The 22,081-nt window shown below is 43.0% G+C and overlaps 1 protein-coding gene across 3 annotated transcripts in view; it reads right to left on the reverse strand.

The window, feature by feature from the left end:
• Positions 1 to 21,198, reverse strand: part of MRNIP (MRN complex interacting protein) — a 22,405-nt gene extending 1,207 nt beyond the window's left edge. Inside the window, exons 1-7 of one of the 3 annotated variants that reach the window (XM_079144248.1) lie at positions 21,007 to 21,114; positions 18,905 to 19,001; positions 17,190 to 17,249; positions 9,251 to 9,339; positions 5,050 to 5,134; positions 2,150 to 2,304; positions 1,406 to 1,493 (exon numbers count right to left, since the gene is read on the reverse strand). In XM_079144248.1, coding sequence (XP_079000374.1) covers positions 1,406 to 1,493; positions 2,150 to 2,304; positions 5,050 to 5,134; positions 9,251 to 9,339; positions 17,190 to 17,195 — 423 coding nt within the window. In that variant the 5' untranslated portion in view covers positions 17,196 to 17,249; positions 18,905 to 19,001; positions 21,007 to 21,114. Of the gene's footprint in view, positions 1 to 1,405; positions 1,494 to 2,149; positions 2,305 to 5,049; positions 5,135 to 9,250; positions 9,340 to 17,189; positions 17,250 to 18,904; positions 19,002 to 21,006 lie in introns of all 3 variants that reach the window. The other 2 variants (XM_079144246.1, XM_079144247.1) reach the window with 2 other exon arrangements.
• Positions 21,199 to 22,081: the final 883 nt, after the last annotated feature.

Raw genomic sequence — 22,081 nt, forward strand, 5'->3', positions numbered from 1 at the left:
ATCAAGTCAGGGGTCCTGAAAGGAGGTGTGAGCAGGAAGGACTGTAGAGACTGCCTAGAGAGGGCAGACTCCAGCCTGTTTATTCCTGGCCAGAGTCATGGAAACAACTACATAAGCAACTAGTTGAGGAGTAGGAAAATGGTGCTGGGCCTGGCTTCTCCCACTTCAAGAACCAAAGATGAATTGAAAGTTAGTTTCACTACCTACAAAGGGATCTGAGAGTAGAGGCAGTGGGTCTCTGAAACGCCACCTCCCAGACAAGGGAAGAAGCTCTGTGGTCTTGATGCTTGATGGTGGCTTTGCCTCTGAACCTGCTGTGACCTCACTGAACCTTTGCAAGCTTTACTTCCTTTTCTCTAAAATGACAACTGGCTGTGGTGAGATTAAAATTTTCAGCCCAGGAACTGGCACTAGACTTGATAACTTACTACTGTTATTCTGTAATCTAGAACATTCAGGGTCACAAACCTACCTGGGTTAACTAGCTCCTGGCAACAACAAAGTTGGGACTCTGCCTCTTGACTCTGAGCCAGTGTTCTGCACACAGTCTGAAGCCAGCCAGGCACACATTGACTGATCTCATCAGGGCAGTAGCACTGACTGAGCAGGGCTCCTCTGCCTAATTCCTTGGGCTCCCACAACAGTGTAAAGTAAAATCTGCACTCTGCAGCACTGAATGTGCAGAGGGGCCTCTGAAGTCCTAAGCATTAGGAAAACATCCTAAGTGAGAAGAGTGCCTGGGAGGAAGGGGTGTGCAGCTGGGGCAGGACAAATGCACAGGGAGATCCTGTATGAAGAACAGGTGGGCAAAGATCTCCCCTTTGCAGGATGAAAAGATGGATGAACATGGGAGGGATGTAGGATATGGACCAGAGAAAGGTGTTGGCTTTAAATGGAAAAGAAAAAACCCCAGGTTGGGCTGGGCACAGTGGCTCATACCTATATAGCAGCTACTTGGGAAGCTGAGGATGAGGATCACTTGAGCCCAGGAGTTTGAGGGCAACCTGGGCAACACAGCAAGATCCTATCTCAAAACAAAATCTTGCTGGGCATATTGCTACATGACTGTAATCCCAGTGATGTGGGAGGCTGCAGGAGGATTTCAAGTCCAAGGCCAGCCTTGCAACTTAGACTGTCTTAAAAAATAAAAGGACTACAGGTGTAGCTCTGTGGTAGGTGGGTTCAATTCCCATTACCAAAAAAAACAAAAAAACAAACCCCACCCTTACAAAACAGGTTACAAAGCAAGAAAAATATGAGTAGTTAGCTTAGAGGTAGAGATGCTCAGCATGCCCAAGGCCCTGTGTTCTATCTCTAGTGTGCGTGCACACACATACACACGCACTCTCTCCTATGTAAGCTCAGTGATGAGGGGATCAGAAGAGAAATATTCTTCATCACTGACCTCCTGGGGTTCCAAGGTGACTTCAGTGTCATCTGAATCCTGGACAACAAGGGTCTGAGGAGGCTGGTCTGTGCTCTGGCTCCATTTCCTGGCAGAGAGAAAGTGCTGTCATCAACCCGTTCCCCCAGAGCCTAACTCCATAGTCACCTGGCCTGACCCAACCCAGGGAGGAACCTCATCCCTTACTGCTTCCTAGGTGGCTCCCCAGGAACAGCCCAGGCATTCCATTTTTCTGCCCTGTGGCTTCTAATTGTTAGGATGTTTTTATTTGACACTAGAATCTGAAAAGCACCTGCCCTGAGAAATCATCCTTGGTGCTTAGCCTAAAGCAACTTCTTCCAGAACACTCACTAAAACAGGAAATTAAGGGGAAGAGAAACCCTGAAAGTCTGAGGTCTTTGCTTCTCTAGGCTAAAAGCTCCCAAGCCCATTGGCCACTCTGGCCTTTTGTCAACCTTGCCCTTAATGATTCTTTCCCAATTTCTGTTTGGTTTGAGGCATTTAGAATTAATTGAGCATACGGGGGCCCATGCCAGTGTCCTACCCAGTCCTTGTCTTTCCCTGGTAGCACCCAAGGCCAAAGGGTGCAAGCAGTGATGGCTGTCTCCCAGCTTTCCTGCCCACTGGCATATGGTACTTGGGCTGCTCCCATTTGGCCAACAACTAGAAGCAGCTCATCATTCCCTCCTTCCAGACATCGGTGTGGGCACGGGGCAAGGGCAGGATTAGAGACCCACTTGGCACCTTTTTCTGGGAAGGGCTTGATTGGCGGGAGGGCCTGGCTGCTCTGGGTTGGATGAGGGCTGTGTGTGGAAACATACTCCTCCTTCCAGCTCCTTTTCTGGGCTGCCTTTGTCCAGATACTTCAGCCAGCGGGTCTCCAAGGCCTGAGATTTTCCCTGCAGGGTTGGGAAAGAGGTTTACTCTGGAGTTACAAAGTGGCCACTTTGATTAAAAAAAACCCTCAGCTTAACTCTTAGGTCTGAGGGTCTTAGGACCCATGTCTCCCTCATTACCAAGAAAGGCACCTGGCTGAAAGCTGATGGGGACACAGCTGCCCTAAGATAACAGTGGGGACAGCGTATATTGGTCCAGGCCTTGTACCAGGGCACAACTTGTCAAGGACCTTCCAAAGATCTATGCTCTTTGACTCAGGATCTCCAAACGACCAATGCACAAAGATTCTTGTTACAGGGGTGGGGTGTAACTTAGTGGTAGAGCACTTGCCTAGCAAGGCTGAGGCCCTGGGTTCCATCCCCAACAATGCAAGGGGAAAAAATGATACTCATGACAGGGTTACAAATAATAGCAAATATTTATTTATAATAGCTGGGCATGGTGGCACAAGCCTGTAATACCAGTTGTTTGGGAGGCTGAGGAAGGAGGATCACAAGTTCAAGGGCAGACAGAGCAACTTAATGAGACCCTTCCTCAAAATTGAAAATAAAAAGGATTGGGAATGTAACTCAGCGGTAATGCACCCTGGGGTTCAATCCCCAGTACTACTATTACTAATGGCTTAAGTGGAGAGGCAACTAACTGCCCCCACAATAAGGGAATCAGCACTGGTAGGCCCACAATATTCTGTAGGTACTCTTAAGCTTTATTATTATTATTATTATTAATTTTTTGTGGTGTTGGGAAATTGAACCCAAGGCCTTGCACATGCTAGGTAAGCCTTCTGCCCTTGAGCTACCACCCCAGCCTAATACTTTTTAAAAATGAGAATCATGAAAACTACATATAGAAGAATGATACAAGTGAAAACCTCAGGATGCAAAAAAATGTCTTTTAATAAGAATAATGAAGTACATGTGATCCCAGATACTCAAGAGGCTAAGACAGGGGGATCACTTGGGCTCACTGGTTTGAGACCAGCCTGAGAAACGGAAGCAAGACCCTGTACAGGGATCAAATGGGAAGCACAGACAAAGCTGTCAGAACGGCTGGACAAGAGTGCTTATGAGCACCTCCCTCATTTATAATAAAAATATGAAGACGAAGTAATGAGAGGACATGGCCAGTGTGATCCTGTGAGCAGAGAAGAGATGGGGCAGTGCTTTGCTGGTGGACAGTAGTTCTCACTCCCTCTGGCTCTGGCAGGACACAGTGCTCTGTGTGTCCACAGCATCTCAGATGTTCCCATAGGGCCACCTACTCAGTCACGAAACCTGTTACACGCACTGCCCACCTGATGCTGTCTGAGAACCTACTCTGCCAGGTGCTAGGGGCAGCTAACAACTGCATGTTATTCCTGTTCTCAGGAAGCTCCAGGTCTGGAGCAAAGGAATATGAAAATGCTGGTATTTAATATCAGCTTCTTCTCCCTATCAGAGGGATGCTCAGAGTGCTGTGGGAATACAGCAGCAGCTGCACAGGAGGCAAGGCCGATCTAAGTTTGGAAGGAGTTCTCCAAGCAGACTTATTCTACTTTATGGAATGAAGTGTTGAGTACTGTAAAGATTTATGCACATGGCTAACTCCATCCTTACAAATGGTACAGGTTCCAGGGACTTGGGAGGCCTGAGGCAGGAGGATCTCAAATTCAAGGCCAGTGTGGGCAACTTAGTGAGACCTGTCTTAAAATAAAAAGGGTTAGTGATATAGCTCAGTGGTAAAGTGCTCTTGGGTTCAATCCCCTGTATCAAAAACAAAATAAAAAACCCAAATGATATAGGGTTTATTCATATTTGTTCCTTTTTTGCTGGCACTAAGGAACTGAACTTGGCCTCAGGCATGCTAGGCAAGTGCTCTAGCACTAAGTTATATTCCCAGCTTTTGTTTGTTTGTTTGCTTTTGGTATGGGAGATTGAAACCAGGGGTGCTTAACCACTGAGTCACAACCCCAGCCATTTTTGGGTCTCACCCAGTTGCTTAGGGCCTCACTAAGTTGCTGAGGCTGGCTTTGAACTTGCAATCCTCCTGCCTCAGCCTCCCAAGCTGCTGGGATTACAGGTGTGGGCCGCTGTGCCCAGTTTGTTTTTGAGCAAGGATCTTGCTATGTTGCCCAGGATGGCCTCGAACTCCTGGGCTCAAATAAGTCTTCTGTCTCAGCCTCCTGAGTAGCTGTGACTACAGCACACCTCTGGGCCCAGTGACTAATGAATATTCTTAAATAAAAATTACAAGAGGCCATAGTTTTAGACTAGGTTTTTGTACTAGGATGCTAGAAACCAGACTAAAAACTGAAATGATCTTATCTATGCTAAAGTTCCACATTACCAAACTAAAATTTAATCTGAAATCAGGAGAGAGAGAGCCTAATTTAATTTTCCAAACAGGCCAGTTTCAATGGACATGATAATGAAGTTCCCTCTGCTTTAATTCTCACCCCCAAAAAGTAACCTGAAGTGAACCAGCTACTTGTCTATTGTTCTGTCTTCCTGTCCCCACCTTACAAGGGAAATAATTTCAAAATGACCAATCTACTCTTTGTTCTGTTTCTGCTTTCATCAGCCCTACTTTGTGAATAAAACCAACCCTTTATTCAATTTTATGGAATAAAGTATTGCCTGATACTAGAATCACAAATGAAGTCAATTGGGGTCTTTAAACTAAATATATTGTCAATTTTTCCTTTGGCAACACATAAATGGAACCACTTAGGAGACACAGCCAGCTCAGGAGGCAGGGCTAGAACAGACCTGCTGGCCTACCTGTGGGGTCCCATTCTCAGCCTGCTGCCCGCCTGCATTTTCTTTGCCAGCATTTACAGCTCCTCCCAGAGACCTGAGGGAAAGATCACATATGGGTCCTTTATAAAATGACCAAGAAGAAAAAGGACAAGGAAGACCAAGACAGAAGGATTCAAGGATCCAGCAACAGATATCGAAGACTGTTTTGAGGAATCTTGGGGACATATTTCCGTTGTCCTGATGTGATTCTGTCATCTTTTACCAATTCAGAAGGCCTGGACAGAGGGAGTATTTGATTGAGGCTGGTGAAACTCTATCAAAAGAAAACACGATGCAGGGCCAAGGGGGCAGACCCTCAAGGTACAGACAGAGTTGACATTCTGGCTTTGACAATAACCAGCTGTGTGTGACTTTGGGTACATCACTGGATCCCAGGTTCCTCATCCACAAATGGGGATAACACTGCACCAGTGACTACAAAAATAAGTGAGACATTACAGTATGCATATCCTGCTCAGGGTCTGAACACAAAGTAAAGCCAGCTGAATTCTTGTAGCACAGAGTCCCTCCCTCCAGCAGTGGGGACATCTTCAGCAGTCAGGGTTTTATGAGAGGCATTACAGTTGTGCTGTCTCAAATATTATAAAAGAGGGAATTTTCCTTTTTTTTTCTTTTGGATACTAGGGCTTGAACAAACCCAGGGCCTCACACATACTAGGCAAACACTCTACCACTCAGTTACATCCCCAGTCTTTTTCATTTTTTATTTTGAGACAGGGTCTCACTAAGTTGCCAAGGCTTGCCTCAAACTGAGATCTTCTTGCCTCAGCCTCCCAATTTGGAATTACAGGCATGTCCCATGGTGCCATCAGCTGAGGACGTCTTGGTATTCTGAAGACAGCTTATCTTTTTTTTTTAATATTTTTTTTAGTTCTCAATGGATATTTATTTAGTTATATGTGGTGCTGAGAATCAAACCCAATGTCTCATACAAGGTAGGCAAGTGCTCAACCACTGAGCCACAACCCCAGCCCAATAGCTTATCTTAAAAAAAAAAAAAATTAAATCCTACCACTAACAAGCTGGGGTCTATTGTTCTGTCAGTTAGCTGTCTACTCTCTAGCTCTTTTCTAGCCTTTGCCTTTGTTTCCTGTGTTCTGCAATTTCATTATGCTATTGTGTCTAAGGGTATTTTATTTATTTTGGTACTAGGGATTGAACCCAGGGGCACTTAACTACTGAGTCATATCCCCAGCCCTTTTTGTATATTTTAGATAGAGAAAGGGTCTTGCTAAGTTGCTTAGGGCCTCACTAAATTGCTGAAGCTAGCTTTGAACTCCCAATCCTCCTGCTTCAGCCTCCTGAGCTGCTGGGATTACAGGTGTGTGCTACCACACCTGGCAAGGCAGATTTCTTTAAACTTTTAAAATTAATTCATTGAGGTATAATTTATACCAAAATATACCTACTTAGATACATAGTTGGATGAGTTTTGATAAAACCATACCTTTGTAACTACATACCCAATCAAGACATAAACATTTTTCATCACTCTGAAAAGTGCCCTTGCCTTATTTTATATCTGGCTTCTTTCACTCAGCACCGTTTTGAGATTCACCCATGTTGTCTTTGGCGCTGAAAAGCATTCAACAGTATGAATACATCAGAATTGGTTTAGTCATTTACCTACTAATGTATCTAGATAACTAGTCTCTCACCCAAATCACACTGTCTTGAGTTCAATAAGCATTATAATAAATCTGGATACTAGATTGTAGAACTTTGTTCTTTTTTTGGGGGGGGGGTGTGTTACTGGAGCTACATTCCCAGTCCTTTCTTATTTATTTTGAGATAGGGTCTCACCAAGTTGCTGAGGGTATTGCTAAATAGCTGAGGCTAGCTTTGAACTTGTGGTCCTCCTGTCTCAGCCTCTAGAGTCACTGGGATTACAGGTATGTGCCATGATGTCCAGCTCATTGAATTTTCAATTTCAGTGAGTTTACTTTTAATTTCTTATTATTTTTTTAGAACTGGGGATTGAACCCAGGGGTATTTAACCACCGAGCCACATCCCCAGCCCTTTTTATTTATTTTTTTTTGAGATAGGGTCTCACCAAGTTGCTTAGGGCCTCACTAAGTTGCTGAGGCTGGCTTTGAACTTACAATCTTCCTGCCTCAGCTTCCTGAGTTGTTGGGATTACAGACATTCACTACCACACCTGGCTTTACTTTTTTTTTTTAAATTTTTTAAATTTATCTTTTAATTTTTTACAGACTGCATTTTGATTCATTGTACACAAATGGGGTACATCATTTTGTTTCTATGGATGTACATGATGTAGATTCATACCATTTGTGTAATCATACATTGGTTTTACTTTTAATTTCTATAAATTCTTTTGAGTTCTTTTTCAAATATACCTGGCTATTTTCTAAAGTCCCTCATATTAACTCCCTTTTATTTTGTTAAACATTAAACATGCAATATTATAACTTCTGGAATCTTGGTGAGTCTGACTTTTCTGACTTGTTTCTGCTGTCTTTTGTATATGGTGACATGCTTCTTTGAGTGTTTAACAATTTTTTAAAATCTGAATATTGGGGCTGGGGATGTAGCTCAATGGTAAAACGCATAGCATTCATGAGCTCTTGGGTTTGATCCCCAGCAACACACACACACACACACACACACACCGATTTAAAAAATCTGAGTTGGGTACACTGGTGCATGGCTGTTATCTCAGCTACTAGGGAGGCTGACATGGGAAAATTGTGAGTTTGAGACCAGCCTAGGCAACATAGCAAAACCTCATCTCTCATGTCTAAATAAACATCTGAGTATATGCTCCTTAGAACTTCATGTATGGACTTTAAAAAAAAATTTTTTTTAGTCTTAAATGAACACAATATCTTTATTTTATTTATTTATTTTTATGTGGTGCTGAGGATTGAACCACTGGGCCACAACCCCAGCCCTATGGATTTTTATTTATTTTTTTGGTACTGGGGATTGAACCAGGGGCACTTTACCACTGAGACCTTTTTATTTTTTGAGACAGAATCTTATTAAGTTGCTGAGGCTGTCCTCAAACTTATGATCCTCCTGCCTTAGCCTTCTGAGTCGCTGGTATTACAGGTATGTACCACCACACCCTGCTATCTGTGGGAAGGCCTATGTTGATGAGGTATTGCTCCAGGGGAGCAGACTTCCTGGAACAACTGAAAAATGAATTCTCAGCTTCAGGCTTCTTACACAGTGAGTGTAAAAGCTGAAAAGTCACCAGACGGCTTCCCTGTGCTTCCAAAGTCTTAGAGATATTTCTCCCTCTTCAGCCAGGGCCAAGGTCAATGTAGAAGAGCTTCCAGATGCAGTGTGAGTGTATTTGCAGTTCATTTGTACGCTAGGGCACAGGCCTTTGGGAACTCAGCTTGATATGGAGGTCTCCTACTAAACTTTTTCCCCCATAAAGCCCAGGCCTTTGTCTTTGTCTTTTGTCTCTGGCACCCCTCCTAGCCACCTGAATGGAGGCTTCAGAGCACTCTGCACCTAACTGCATCTAAGGTTCTTTCTCTCTGGATTTTGGCTTTTATTTCATTTTTCTTTCTTTCTTTCTTTCTTTCTTTTTTTTTTTTTTTTTTTGTGGTGCCAGAGATCAAACCCAGGGCCTTGTGCATGCTAAGCAAGGGCTCCACCACTGATTTCCACCTCCAGCCCCGGCTTTTATTTTACTTTTGATCACTTAGGGTTACTTACTGTCTTTCTTTCTTTTTCCTTTCCTTTCTGTTCTTTCTTTCTTTTTTTTTTTTTTTTGGGTACCAGTAATTGAACCCAGGGGCACTTAACCACCCAGCCACATCCCCAGCCTATTTTATTTTTAATTTTGAGACAGGGTCTCACTAAGTTGCTTAGGGATTCACTAAATTGCTGAGGCTGGTTTTGAACTTGCAATCCTCCTGTCTCAGACTCCTGAGTCCCTGGGATTACAGGCGTATGCCACCACACCCAGTTTAGGGTTACTTACTTTCTTGCCAGCTCATTAGTGCATCTGAAATACTGTAGCTGGCATTCTTAGTTATTTTCAGTGGGAGGATGGTTCAGGGTGTTTAATCTGTCACTGTAAAACATGGAAATCTATTGATTTCTCCAATGAATACTTCCACCATCCAATAAGGATGAAAAGAAGACACATACTCCTTTCAAACTACTTACCTGAGTGACAGCTCTGAAACCTGTCCCTGTAGCAGATTTAATTTTTGGACATGGCGTCTACAGTCAGCACCAGAGCCCTCTCCATAAGCCTGAGAACGAAAAACACGTATTTAGTTTAAAAGTGTTGGCAGAATGCAAAGAAACAGATCTATTTGAGATGTGCCTCATGGAAGACTAAACTTTATTTTGCAAGGCCCAAAAATGCTCGAAGCAGCATGTGGGAATCCTAATGACTGGCTGCTCTTTCTAGAGTGATTTATAAACTAACAGGCTTTGCAGCCAGTTTAGGTCTAGATGGCTGCCTCACTCGCACCCTGAACTCTACCTACTAAAGCCAATCTCAACCCAAAACCCTATAGAAAATGGTTAATGAACATTAATTAAAAGGTCGCAAGTGACACAAATTGCCAAAAATATATAAAATTATACTTACTCTCATTGATAATCAAAGGAGTACAAAGTAAAATGACATACCTTTTCTCACATAGCAGTTACCCATTTATTCAATAAATATTTGCTGAGTACCTATTATGTGGTAGGCCCTGGTCTAAGTGTGGGTAATTCTATGCAGCAGTGGACAAAACTGTCACCATGGAGCTCACTTTCTAGCAAGAGGAGACACAATAAATAAAACATCTGTCCTCAGGAAAATAGGGCAACAAGATAGGGAGGGTCTAAATGGGGGGGGCAATGTATACAAAAATTTATATTGGGCATTCCATGGTCAAGGAATGGATCACTGAGTAAGTGACATCTGAACAGAAATAGGAAGACATGAGGGAGCAAGCCATGCAAATATCCAGGGAAAACATGCTGGCAAATGCAGTGAAATGGAAATGAGTGCAGAGGAGAGACTGGCATGTGGACTTAAAGTGGGGGGCCAGCTTGGCTGAAACTGAGAGGCCTGATGGGAAGGGGGTAGGTGATGAAATTTTGGAGCATGGGCTGGAGGGCTCCACCACAGGTAGAATCAGCTTCTTGGGCCTGACAACTGCTATGCTGTTGCCATCTTGAAATTCTTTTCGAGACGGGGACTTGCTATGTCACCCAAGCTGGCTGTAAGTTTCTGGGCTCAGTGATTCTCCTGCTTCAGATTTACTAGTAGCTGGGACTACATACAGGTCTGCTCCACCACACCCAGCTTTGTAATTCTTTTTTTTTTTTTTTTTTTTCAAATTCTCAGAGGTTTATTTTAGAAATAATGCCCCTGCCCTGTACACACCTTTGTTATACAACGCCACTCTGTATTTTTAAAATGCTCTACTCCATTTACAGTCTTATCTCCAAGGAGGTATTAGCCCAGCTCACTTTATATTTCCTTTTTTTTTTTTATTGTAAACAAATGGGATATATGTTGTTTTTCTGTTTGTACATGGAGTAAAGGCATACCATTTGTGTAATCATAAATTTACATAGGGTAACGTTGTTTGACTCATTGTTATTTTTTCCCTTCCCCCCACCCCTCCCACTCCTCTTTTCCCTCTATACAGTCCTTCCTTCCTCCATTCTTGCCCCCCTCCCTAACCCTAACTCTAACCCTAACACTAACCCCTCCCACTCCCCATCATGTGTCATCATCCGCTTATCAGCGAGATCATTCGTTCTTTGGTTTTTTGAGATTGGCTTATCTCACTTAGCATGATATTTTCCAATTTCATCCATTTGTCTGCAAATGCCATAATTTTATCATTCTTTATGTGTAATTCTTAATACAGTTGGCCCTTAATATCTGTATTCAACCCACTGCTGATGGACAGTTCTCAAAAACAAAAACAAACCTGTATCTCTGTTGCATATGTCCAGATTTTATCATTATTTCCTAAACATCATACAAAACTATTTATATGGCATTTACATTGTATTAGGTGTTATAAGACATCTATGGATGATTTAAAGTATGTGGGATGGGGACAGGCATGTAGTTCAGTTGTTGAGTGCTTGCCCATCATATGCAAGGTCCTGAATTCAATTCCCAGCATCACATAAAAAAAAAAAAAAAAAAAAAAAATAGGGGATGCATTGGTGTGCAACTATAATCCCAGCTACTCAGGAGGTTGAGGTAGGAGGATCACCTGAATGTGCAATTTCAAGACCAGCCTGAGTAACATAGGGAGACCCTCTTTCTACCCCACTCCCCGCCACCCACAAGAATAGTATATTGGAAGATGAGTATAGGTTATATGAAAATTCTATGCCATTTTATAGAAGGATTTGAGCATCTGAAGATTTTGGTATCTGCAAGCGGGGTTGTGAAACCAACTCTAACAGATACCAAGGAACTTAGTCATTGGTATCTTTGAGCTTGTGTTTTGGAAGTGAAATCCACTGAAACAAGGGAACATTTCTGTGAGCAGAAGATAAACAAGTATGTTTATCTTAAGTATGTTATATGTGCCCATTCTCCCTTGACACCCTATTTGCAAATATCATTTTTTCTTTTTTTTTGGAATTGGGGATTGAATCTAGGGGTGCTCTACCACTGGGCCATATCGCCAGTTCTTATTTTTAGGCAGGGTCTAAGATGCTTATGGCCTCACTAAGTTGCTGAGACTGGCTTTGAACCTGTGATCCTCCTACCGTAGCCTCCTGAGCCACAGGGATTACAGGTGTGGGCCACTGTGCCCAAATCAGATAGCATTATTATTTTTAAAAATTTTTTTTAGTTGTCAATGGATCTTTTATTTATTTATATGTGGCACTAAGTATTGAACCCAGGACCTTACACATGCCAGGCAAGTGCTCTACCACTGAGCTACAACTCCAGTCCCAAAGATTGCGTTTTGTTGTTGTTGTTGTTGTTGACTTTGATTCATTGTACACAAATGGGGTACAATTTTCATTTCTCTGGCTCTACATGAGGTAGAGTCACAGTTTATGTAATCATACATGTACATAGGGTAATGGTGTTTGTCTCATTCTCTTTCCTTCCCCCCACCCCTCCCCACCCATTTCCCTCTACACAATCCATCCTTCCTCCATTCTTCCCTTACCTCCCCATCCCCTGTCATTATGTATCATCATCTACTTATCAATCATTTGGCCTTTGGTTTTTGGGGATTGGCTTATTTCACTTAGCATATTCTCCAACTCCATCCATTTACCTGCAAATGTCATAATTTTATTCCTCTTAATGGCTGAATAATATTCCATTGTGTATATATACCACAGTTTCTTTATCCATTCATCTATTGAAGGGCATCTAGGTTGGTTCCACAATCTAGCTATAAACATTGATGTGGCTGTGTCACTGTAGTATGCCGATTTTAAGTCCTTTGGGTATAGGCCAAGGAGTGGGATAGCTGGGTCAAATGCTGGTTCCATTCCAAGTTTTTTAAGGACTCTTCATACTGCTTTCCAGAGTAGCTGCACCAATTTGCAACCCCACCAGCAATGTATGAGTGTACCTTTTTCCCCCCCATCCTTGCCAACACCTATCGTTGCCTGTATTTTTGATAATAGCCATTTTAATTGGGGTGAGATGAAATATTAGGGTAGTTTTGATTTGCATTTCTAACTGGAGATGTTGAACATTTTTTCATATATCTGTTGACTGCTTGTAGATCTTCTTCTGTGAAGAGTCTGCTCCAGATAGCCTTCTTGATGCGTCACAGATACAGAATTTCCGTGGAATCTCAGCACGTGCAGTTCAGTTAGACCCCAAGCTTGCCCATAGGTATGTGAGATCCACTGACAGCCTGAGAGGCCAGGTTTTCATCTGAACCAGAGTTTGTTGCAAATACAGAAATGCAACAATGGCATTCTAAAAACTATGAACAACAAGAAAAGCTGCTCACATTATTTTTTACTCGTATCACTTTCCTGTATTAGTGAACCACTTATGCTGAATATGATGCTCTGGGAAGAAAGGAAGACACAGGCAACTCAAAGTGCCTTTTTTTTTTTTTTTCTTTTTAAATTGGTGGTACTAGGGATTGAACCCCGGGTTTCTCTACCACTGAGCTTCATCCCCAGCCCTTTTTTAAAAATTTGAGACAGGGTCTTACTAGTTGTCCAGGTCAACCTCAAATTCATAATCCTCTGGCCTCACCCTCCTGAGTAGCTGGGTTTAGAGGCAGTATGCCACTGAACCTGGCTTCAGGTGCTTATTCCTCTCATCTTTTCTTACTTGTCCCAGGTGGGGGTGGGAGGGGGAAGAGAGAGAAGCAAAGTAAAACAGTTATGGTTGATTTGTCCAGCCTTTCCACTCTTTTGGTAAGAATGAACTATGGAGGCATACCTGAGCTGCAAAACGTGAACTGAGTAATTCTGATGATTGTGTATGTATACCAAATGCTCTAATATTTGCATTTAAAACTGGCATTGCACCAGGCATGGTGGTGCATGCCTGTAATTCCAGTGACTTAGGCAGCTTGGGCAGGAGGATCACAAGTTTGAGGCCAGCCTTAGCAATTTAGCAAGGCCCCAAGCACTTAGTGAGACCCTGTGTCAAAAAATAAAAAGGGCTGGGGTTGTGGCTCAGTGGCAAAGCATCCCTGAGTTCAATCCCCAGTACAAAACAAACAAACAAAACAAAAACTGGCCTTGCACAATATAAAGATGTACTGTAAAATTCATACAATAATTTAAAATGTTGACTTTTCTTTGCTTAGAAAGACATTAAATAGTAAAGTTAAGTATGAAGCTGGGGTGTAGTTCAGTGGTAGACAGCAAGTTTAGCATTTGATCCTGGCTACTCAGGAGGTTGAGGCAGTAGGATCACAAGTGTGAGGTTGGCCTGGGCAACTTAGCTCTGTGTCCAAAAAAGAAAAAAAAAAAAAAATTAAAAAGGGTTGGAGACATAGCTCAGTGGTAGAGGACTTGCCTAGCATACATGAGCTCCTGGGTTCAATCTCTAGTATCACAGAAAAATGATGGCATTCTAGAGGACTACAATGTTTAGAAGTTAGGGAGGTAGGGAAAAACAGCAAAGGGGATTCAAACAACAGCCAGGAAGACAGGAGGGAAACCAGAAGCAGAAAACCTGTAAGTTCAAGTGAAGAAAATGTTCCAAGGAGGTGGAAGTGACCATCTGTGACAACTGCTGCCCATAAGTCAAGTCACACGAAGACTGAGAACTAACCATTATTGTCAACAACATGATTTGATCACTGCTGACTCGGACCAAAGCAATGTTGGTAGGCTGGTGGGGAGTGGGGTCCTACCTGGAACACATTTAAAATAGGGTGAGAGCAGAGGAGTTGGGGAAGGGAATGGCAGAGGTGAAAAAGAATGATAATCTGAAGCTGGGTGTAGTGGCGCATGCCTGCAATTCGAGCAGCTGGGGAGGCTGAGGCAGGAAGATTAAGAGTTCAAACCCAGTCTCAGCAATTTAGTGAGGTCCTAAGCAACTCAGTGAGGTCCTGTCTCTAAATAAAATACAAAAAAGGGTTGGGAATGTGGTTCAGTGGTTAAGTGCCCTTGAGTTCAATACCTGGTACAAAAAAAAAAAAAAAAAAAAAAAAAAAAAAAAGATAATCTGTATCTGGTGTAACCTGTTAGGGGTATGTTCTCCCACTGAATTGAAATGTATCTTCCCCAGTATGGGCACAAAACTAGATTTTATTCTCCAGTCTGTCTTGGGTCAGGTGTGGGCATGAGACTAGGCTCTTTCTATTACAATGTCAGCTACTTCTAGGCCTAGACTTGAATGTCTCCTGGGTAGTCCCCCTGTGCTTTTGCCCCTTGCAGTGGCTAGAAGTAGCTGCAGACAAGCCTTAAGGAATAAATGAAACTCAAGTAAACCGGAGAGAGCTGGGTGCAGTGGCACACAGCTATAATCCCTGCTACCTGGGAAGCTGAGGGAGGAGGATCATAGGTGGTTTGAAGCCAGCCTGGGCAACCTATAATGATATAGTGCAGTGGTAGAGCACTTGCCTAGCATATGCAAAGCTGTGGGTTCAATCTCCAGCACCAACATAAAAAACAAACAAAAAACATATGCCTGGGTTCCTGAGTGACTACACCAAGGACAGCTGCCCCACTGATCTAAACATTCTTCCAAATGCAAGAGAAACAACTTCCCTTGTATTAGGCCCCTATAATTTTGGAAACCTAGTCAACCCTAAGCCTTCTTCAAGCAGAATTTAGAAATGCATATTGATGTCTGAAATAAGCATCAGTTGGTGTGTGAGATGTCTGCCCAATTGGGGGAACCCTCTGTCTTCTGAGACCTGATCCCCACTATGTAGACCAGAGGTGGACATCTACGTCAACAATGGCCAATTAGATGGCTTCTCCGAGGACTTCATAACTAAGACTCGGTAATCCAGCTGGCTTAGGATGAGATTCCATGGACTCTGAGCACAGCATGTTACTGTGAACTATCTAGAAAGAAACAGGAAAGGAAGGAGAAAAGGGAGGAAAGATATGGGGAAAAACTGAGTTGGGGGAGAAAAGCACCATCAATGCTTGGCTTTTCAGTTTTTTTTTTTGTTGATGGACCTTTATTTTATTCATTTATTTATAAGTGGTGCTAAGAATTGAACCCAGTGCCTTACACATGAGGCAAGCACTCTTCCACTGAGCCATACCCCAACCCCAGTTTTTCAGTTCTTAAAGCTGATTCTTCAAGGGGTGCCCCTGGATTCCCTAAGATACCCCATTACCTTTATTTTTTAAAAAAATTATTTAATTTGATTCATTGTACATAAATGGGGGTACAACTGTTGTTTCTCTGGTTGTAAACAAAGTAGAGTCTCGCCATTTGTGTAATCATACATGTACATAGGGTAATGAGGTCTGTCTTACTCTGATATTCCATTACCTTTCTAGCACATCAACTTTTACTTTGCTTAAGTCATTTTAATTGTGCATCATTTGCAACTAAAAGAACCTTGATGGAAAGATACCCCTAAAGGAACAATTTTACTTCTGGTACTATAAGGAGAGAGCAAGTGAATAAAGAGATACCTGTAAAAAAGTTTCACTGCAGTGCATCATGGTGAAAAGGAAAATCATCCTAAGTGCCCATCAATGTGGGACTGGTCACTTACCATTCAACAGATACTTAGGGAGTATTTACTAGGCACAGAACACTATGCTGGGTGCTAAGGTTATATCAGTAAATAAAACAGGCAAAGCCTCTACTTCCATGGCACTTGAAGTCTGGGATGGACAACACTCATGCAAACACAATAATACATAATTTTTAATTAGGATAATGAGAAGGGGAAGGGGACCACCAACAAGGAGCACAAGGGTTCTAAGAGGCAGCAGAGTGTTTCAAGGACAGAAAGAAAGCCTATTTTTCCCCTCAATGGCAAGAGATAAGGTGGGAGAGGCAGCCATCAGGGCTAAAAAAGGCAAGTGAGGGAACCAAAAAAAAAAATTGGAAAAGGGCAGTGTTTGGTATCAAAGAGCTCAGGCAGGTCAGTATGTATTGACTTGAAAAGATGTGCACAAAACCATAAGAAAAGAGTGAGTTAAAAAAGAACATGTACAACATGCTTGCTGCAATCTACCTGGTCCCCAACTGCTGCCACTCTCTCCCCGCTCCACTGTGTAGGAGATTTCCTACACAGGTAGGTCTGATTTCCCTGTTACCTTTATACAAGGCCCTGTACTTTTCCTTCATGGTGCTCAATCCAGTTGTTTTTGTGGTACTGGGGATCGAACCATTGGTCTAATTTTAAATTGCATGTGTGCACATGTGTATTCATTGCTCTTCCCCTCACACACAAGAACATTTGTGAGGAAAACAGTAATAGTCTTACTTTCCATGGCTGCACCCCTGCCTGGAAGACAAGGTACTCAATAAATATTTGCTCAATGAAGAAGCAAATAATGGCCCTTTTCCAGACACTGCTCCATCTATTTCACTTCATGAAGGAACAGGGAACCTAGGGAGCAGGAGCTTTGTATCTGGTGAACTCAGAGAGGGAGAAAAGGATCTTGGCTATGGAATGTTGGGGCTGGGCCCACTTTGTTTCTCAGAACATACCCGCATAAAGGACTGCTTCTCTCCACAAGCCTTGCATGTCCATTTGAGACTTTTTTTCACCTACAATGAAATTTCAGAAATTAGACAATTATATTAAAACAGGATGGAACTGGATGAGAAATAATTAAGCTATATCCCCAGCCCTGAAGGTGGCAATTTTTTTTTAGTGTCTACTTCTATAATTATTAAAGTCTTCCATTAAAAGTTTTGGTTCTATTTATCTCACACATACCAAGGAATATATAAAATAACTGAATATAATTGAATCTAACGAAGATATTTGTGTGTAATGAAATATACAGCATACAGTGCATACAGAAAAAAAGTGAGAGCATATATATTTTTTCTCTTTGTCTTTTTCTCTATATTTGAAGGTGGCATTTTTAAGAGGAAAGAATATACTGTTTGATAAGTGGTGCTGGACAGACTGGCCATCCGTGTAAAACAAAATCAGAATCAAGTTAGATTTCTGCCATCTGTGTGTGTGTGTGTGTGTGTGTGTTTTGTACTGGGAATTGAACCCAGAGGCACTTAACCACTGAGCCACAACCCTAGTCCTTTTTATTTTTTATTTTGAGAAAGGATCTTGCTGAAGTTGCTGAGGCTGGCTTTGTACTTTTGATCCTTTTGCCTCAGCCTCCTAAATTGCTGGAATTACAAGTGTGCATCACAGTACCAGGCAAGTTATATCTTAACATGTTAAAATGTTTAAAACCTAGTTCTAATGCTGGGGATCAGCATTTCCATAAAAATCAGGAACAAGTGAAGGATCCCCATTATTACCATTTTTTCCTCAATATACTAGCCAATGGAAATTGAAGACAGAAAGTAATAAGGGGTATATGAAGCCAGGCATGGTAGATATGCCTATAATCCCAGTGGCTCGGAGGCTGAGGCAGGAGGACTAAGAGGTCATAGTCAGCAATTTAGTGAGACCCTAAGCAACTTACTAAGACCCTGTTTCTAAATAAAACAAAAAAGGACTGGGATGTGGCTCAGTGTTAAGCACCTTTGGGTTCAATCCCTGGTACCACAAAAAAAAAAAAAAAAAAGAGGTGTGTGAATTAGAAGGAAAATATATACCATATCTATATATGTACACACACACACACACACACACACCCATATGTGTACTTGGCAACCCAAGAAAATCAAAAAGAAAACTAGTAAAAACATTAAAACAACCTAATATAGTGACCAGGTAAAAAATTGTTATATCTTCAAAAGGTAACATAGCCTTTATAAAAGCAAACATCTAGAGATAATGGAGAAAATGGGGGAGGGGGGAAGTCCATTCAAACAAAATAGCAACAAGAGGGTTGGGGATGGAGCTCAGTGGTAGACTGCTTGTCTTGCATGCATGAGGTTCTGTGTTCAATCCCTAGCACCTCAAAATCAAAACAAATTACTATGATTAATATGATCTCAATACAAAGATTCTAAGAAGGACAAATAGCATTTACTAAAATATTTGAGTGGTTATATCCTATGACTTAGCTATTCCTTTTTTTTTTTTTTTTTTTTTTGTGGTACTGGTGATGGAACTAAGTACTTTACCCCTGAGCTATGGCCTTAGCCCATAATTTAGCAACTCTACTTCTCAGGATCTACCTTCAAATACCACAAAACAAATCCTGTGTATTTTCTATGGGTACATATGCAAGCAAGAAATAAACTATTAAAAAAGAGTCTGGCACTGGGTCAGTGGCACACACCTGTAATCCCAGGGACTTGGGAGGCTGAGGCAGGAGGATCGTGAGTACAAAGCTAGCTTCGGCAACTCAGCAAGGCCCTAAGCAACTCAGTGAGACCCTGTCTCAAAATAAAAAAGGGATGGGGATATGGCTCAGTGATTAAACGCTCCTGGGTTCAATCCCTGGTACTTAAAGAAAGAGTCTGGACTGGGCTTGGTGACACATACCTGTGATCCCAGCTACTCAGGAGGCTAAGACAGGAGGATGGCAACTTAGCAAGACCTCAAAATAAAATTACAAAAAATAGGGTTGGGGATTTAGTTCAGTGTCAGAGCAATTGTCTAATGTGTGAGGCCCTGGGTTTAATCCCCAGTATTTAGGGAATAAAATGTTTGGAAGGACACACATTACTGGTAACTGATTCTGGGGAGCTGGTGAGGTAAAATAGGATCTTTGCAATTATACTGACTTTGCCATTTATTGAACGGCAAATCCACTTGATTTCTCTGGATTTCAGCATTCTTATTTCTGTAAGATGGGAACAATAACTAATTTAAAGGCTGTTGAAATTAAATGAGAAATTAAATGTGAAACTGCCCAGCACACAGGACTTGCAATTAATAGGTTAACTTCCTTTCCTCAACACTCCTTCACCAAGCATCCTCAGTGCTATTCCACTGAGCCCTTCTTATTTTTTATTTTGAGATAGGGTTCCGCTAAGTTGCCCAGGTGGGTCTCAAACTTGAGATCCTCCTGCCTCAGTCTCCTGAGTTGCTGGGAGCACATGTGAGCATCACTGCACCCAGCTATCCTCATCCCTTTTCACTTTGAGACGGGGTTTTGTTAAATTGATCAGGCTGGTCTCAAACTTGTGATCCTCCTGCTTCAGCCTTCCAAGTTGCTGGGATTACAGGTGTGTGCCACCACACTCAGCCTCTCTCTTTCAAATCATCTTTCAGAGAGTTAAAAATGAGCATGGGCATGCATGACAGTATCTGTGTAGCAACTAAAAAATGCAAATGATTTCCATTTATTCTCAACTCTTAAAATGCAGTTAAAAAAAAAAAAAAACCAAAACCCTAAGTTTCTGACCCCTTACAAAGTTCTAACATTACAAGCACACTTACAGATGTATATTCAGCGTCTTATTGCCTTTAATACATATTTTAAAGAAGTTTGATGCTATTCTCAAGGAATGGCAGATTAATGGGTAACTAGGAGGAAGAGGAAACCATCAGAGGTAGAAACACAGCGTTAGGTGACTTCACAGTAGGGTACAAACCAGAAAATATTAGGTCAAATTACATCCTCCGTCTCGTGTGCTGAAAGTCAGGAAAGCAAACAGGTTTTAGAAATATCCACCATTTAAAACATTCGAGGCGTCCGTGGGTATGCTTAAACTAGAGGCAGAGGCATTCTAGTGACACCAGAGGGCGTCCAGGCATAGACCAAGGACGTTTCAATGGTACTGGTTCATACCAGTGCAATTCCACACTGCTGCTTCCATCTTGAGTTTTAAAAACAGTTCTTTTGAAGCAGACCCCCTTTGAAATTAAAAGCAAAACTTCCTGATAACTGCTTTTCTGCATCCCATACTTCTTAGTACACTACAGATGCAAAGGAAATTAAGACTGACGTATTCTCTAAGTACAGCTTGGCTAAATCTACGTATGAATCCTGGCTTTTGTAACCCCTTCCGGGGGACCAGCTGAGAAACAATCCAGCTGTTTCTCCCAGTTTGATCAAACTTCATCGTTTGCCTCTAATACCAGGGGCCGGCGCAATCCTGCCAGCCAGGATCCTGGCAGGTTCCTTGGGCTTGGCTGCAGCAACACACTCCCTTGTAATTAAATTGAGAAAGAACCACTGCTCTTCATTAAGGATGCTATCTTCAAGGTGGGCACCCCAATTCCCTGCTGGCATTCACGAGAAGCCACCTCGGCATAAACTATTATTTCTTGTTTCTACAACAACCAAGCATAAAACAAAAACTCAGAACCACGTTATGGACAAACGAACACCAAATAACGCCCCTCCCTCAGCACTGTCACGTCTTCGGGCTCCAAATACATCCCGCCAGCCGTCCCTGCGCGGGAGGAGGGGGAAGCCGGAGCCTGCCCCACCTGGTGAGCCTGGAAGAGGCGGCAGCTACAGCACCGCAGGACCCGAGACTGCTGTGACGGCGCCATGCCGGCCTCCTCCGCCACTCGCCGCGCGCGTGCGCCCCACGGATCCTCCGGTCCCGGCTCGGCCCCTGGAGGCCCCGGCGCCTCCTTGCTTGCGCGTGCGCCCGCGTTCCCGTCCTCGCAGGCTCCGCCCCGCTGGGAGGACTCGGTGCTTCCGCTCCTACGCGGCGCTCAGTCTCGGCCGGCCCCGCCCACCCTGGTGCGCCCGGGCCTCCGTAGCCTCGGGCTGTCTTGGTGATTAATTGGTCGTATGTTGGCCTTGCCGGGAACTCAGGCTCTTCTATCCTGGGTTTGGTCAAACTAGGCCAAGACCAGGCCGCCGACTAGTGGTGATTTCCCCGGCCAGCTCTGGTCTTCCCCTTTCTCTCTTTGTATCGATTGAGCCCACAGGCGGTTTGCCAGGAGAACATGCCCAGTTCTTTTAAAATTTTTATTCCGAGACAGGGTCTCGCTAAATTGCTGAGGCTGGCCTTGAATTTGCGATCCTCCTGACTCAGTCTTGAGTCACTGGAATTACCAGCGTGTGCCAACTGACCCAGCCAGTTCTATTCTTCTTCCTGTACTTGCTGGGAAGTTTGAAGTTTCAAGGACAGGATACCCAACTGCTGTCCGGCTTTACGTACATGGATCTCTCCGCTGCTAAAGTTGCAGAGAGGGAGATGGACGAGGACTTCCTATTCCAACCCACTCCACAGGTCCTGTGGTTAGAATATGCGGGACATCTGGGCAGAAGTGTGCAGTCAGTCTTTGAGCCAGAGTGCGAAGGGCGGAAGGGCAGAAGGACCAATAATCCTGGGAAAATAGGTCACCAGCCCCATGTTTCTGGGAAAGGGAAACTGAGAAAGGAATTGAAAATGAAAACCAATCCCTCCTGCAGTTCCCAAAGAAAGCTCCCTTTGGAAGGGGGAGGAATAAGTTCAACTTCGCCGTCTTAGCCCCACTAGGACCCTGTTGCCAGATGGCCAAGACATGACTGACAACATAAACTATCTTGTTAAAAAAATCATAATAC

The sequence above is a fragment of the Sciurus vulgaris genome (assembly GCF_902686455.1).
Source record: "Sciurus vulgaris genome assembly, chromosome: 6".
Taxonomy (NCBI): domain Eukaryota; kingdom Metazoa; phylum Chordata; class Mammalia; order Rodentia; family Sciuridae; genus Sciurus; species Sciurus vulgaris.